The 2446-nt window shown below is 39.0% G+C and overlaps 1 protein-coding gene across 1 annotated transcript; it reads right to left on the bottom strand.

Moving 5' to 3' along the window:
• Nucleotides 1-320: 320 nt before the first annotated feature.
• On the bottom strand, nt 321-2319 carry exosc4 (exosome component 4). The gene is made up of 3 exons (XM_086082989.1): nt 2097-2319; nt 1248-1454; nt 321-847 (listed from the first exon to the last, which is right to left on the bottom strand). Exons 1-3 carry the CDS (start codon nt 2265-2267, stop codon nt 488-490), a joined length of 738 nt encoding a protein of 245 aa, XP_085939115.1. The 5' UTR covers nt 2268-2319; the 3' UTR covers nt 321-487.
• Nucleotides 2320-2446: the final 127 nt, after the last annotated feature.

Below are 2446 nucleotides of genomic sequence, written 5' to 3'. Positions count from 1 at the left end.
GCAGCAATGTTAAGGACCTACTTCCGGTATTCTATGCCCATACAAAATAAGAAAAATATATTAGAAAAATCTCACGTGCCCTTGAGGGCCTAATAAAAAAGGGCTGTATATATTTTTTTCGTGTTTTCTTGAAAACAATAATAATAATAATATTCAATACTAACAAATATATATCTTTTTAAAAAATATGTTATAAATATATACGTATAAAAACATAATTTATAAATTATACATCACTGATTATGCATAGATATTATATAATTATAGAAAGAGGATGGCTGAATCGATAAACCGTTAAAAACAGAACAAGCAAATTTACATCATAGAAAGCATGCATTTTTATTGTTTCTTGCATATACACAATAATGTACAATGGTTTGTGAAAAAGTAAATGTAGAAAACGCAGTGTGAATCTCCACATTTTTGAGTCCTGAATGGATGAAAATTAAAGTATTGTCGTTCCAAAATAACCAATCAAGTGCCAATGTCAGTCTCCAGTAGCCAGTGAGGCCTCTTGCAGGTGCTGACGCACCACCTGGTCCAGCACCTTGCTCACGCCCTTGCAAGCCGTCATGGCGGCATCAATCATGCCCTCCAGGTGGTCCTGATGCAGCCTGGCGTCCATTTGCAGCAGTGCGATCTGTCCGCCGCGGGGAAGGAGTGCTAGCGCCAAGGAGCTCACACCGCCGCTCTCTTCGGCGTAGCAGAGGTCGGCAAGCGGCGTCTCGTCCACAAAACCCACGGTGGAGGCACACACGTAGTCTAACATGGGGATGCCGGCGTCGATCACGGCTAGGGTGGCGGCATTTACGCACACGCTGTAGTTGCCTCCATCTGACTGGAGGATCTGTGGAGAAACAAAAATCCTTTTAAAACTCACTCATTCGTGCCCTAAAGCTAAATTCATCATTTCATGCTTTTTGGCATGTTTTTGTGGTAAAACAATCAATGTTCTGTCGGTGACTCATATCGTTGTTGTAAGAGTTAAAGGACCAAAAAGAAGTTATTCCATTCATTATACATATTTTAAATAAATAGCCTGTTAATTGGTTATCAAACTTTTCTTTTTTATTTCTGTAAATATCGGAATTGGCATCAGCCTCCCCCAAAAAATCCATATCGTTCTGGCCCTAATTGAGACTCCTGTGAACTTTCATAATACATAATTTTCTTTAAAACGGGGAAAAAAATGCACATCTCTCTTTTGATGTAAAATACAAAACCACATCCCAGGGGTGTACACTTACCTTGACATAAATGTCTATCTGAGAGCGTGGATAGAGCTGCGTCATCACAGCGGCCTCAAATGTCTGCTTGAGGTGAAGGCTCATCTCGGTGGACTTGCGGTCGCCATGTGGCCTCCTTTTCCTCTCGGACGTGCTGAAAGTGGCCATGCTGTACTGGCAGTTAATAACAGCCCGGTCGTGAAGGGTCCGACTTCGAGAGCCTCGCATCTGAGGGGTGATGGAGAAAAGATGCAAAGTTAATCTATGCCTACTTATACACACCTTAATTGATTTTGACGTCAGATTATACAGTTTTACTTTTATGTGAGTATCAAACATTTTTATACTATCAGGTTGTTCTGGAATGTGCAGCTGACAGTGGATGGTCTATTAAATAATATATCACACAAATTAACTATAATGATATCAATAGTTTTAGATATGGATTTTCGAATATTATATAATATGTAATTATAAATATAAATCATATTATTAAATAAATTTACTATACAGGGGCAAATGTATAACGTAAGTTTAAACAAATCATCAAATATAGCCAAAAAGTAAAAAAAAAAAAAAATAGTATAAATGTTTATATTATATTCACACATACATTTATACAAAGTACATACGTTGTTCCATGGTAAATTACTTCATTACAATATCTGCTACGGCTGGAATTACAGTATTCGTTAATGCATGTGTTTTAGTAATTAATATTTTTGTTTTTAACCTTTTCCCGTTTTTCCTGATTCAAGAGTCACACCATAAGCTTCGCAAATTTCAGCAGTTTTCATGTGTTTAGGTTTTCGATTACGATGAACCTTTGGTGCAAAAGTTAGCATCGGGCTAAGTTTCTGTGCTACTTACTTCGTGTGGACCATACACAACCGCTAAGGCTTTGGTGTTTCCCTGCTCTAAATACGCCGAGCCATCGGCCTGAGCGAACACACCCATGCGGGCTTGAACCTTGCGAAGTTCTGTGGCTTTGCGTCCATCCAGACGGTAGCCTTGGTCGGAGAGCAGCTCCAAACCCGCCATGTTTCCACTTAATCAAGTAGCGACAGGAGAAGACATGTGCCTGCGGTCGTACTTCATTACCCATAATGCCTTTCGCGGGAATGGCTACGGAAAGCTAAAATAGACAAATATTTTACAGTACTAATAGACGGGACACACTTTTCAGACTAAAATTACTTTTAATATACTGTAAACAGTAA

The sequence above is a fragment of the Leptonotus elevatus genome, chromosome 1, assembly GCF_054856555.1.
Source record: "Leptonotus elevatus isolate MCC_2025b chromosome 1, RoL_Lele_1.0, whole genome shotgun sequence".
In the NCBI taxonomy this organism is placed as follows: Eukaryota; Metazoa; Chordata; class Actinopteri; order Syngnathiformes; family Syngnathidae; genus Leptonotus; species Leptonotus elevatus.
Note: the sequence above shows the minus strand (reverse complement) of the source record. Positions and strands in the feature narration are given on the sequence as shown.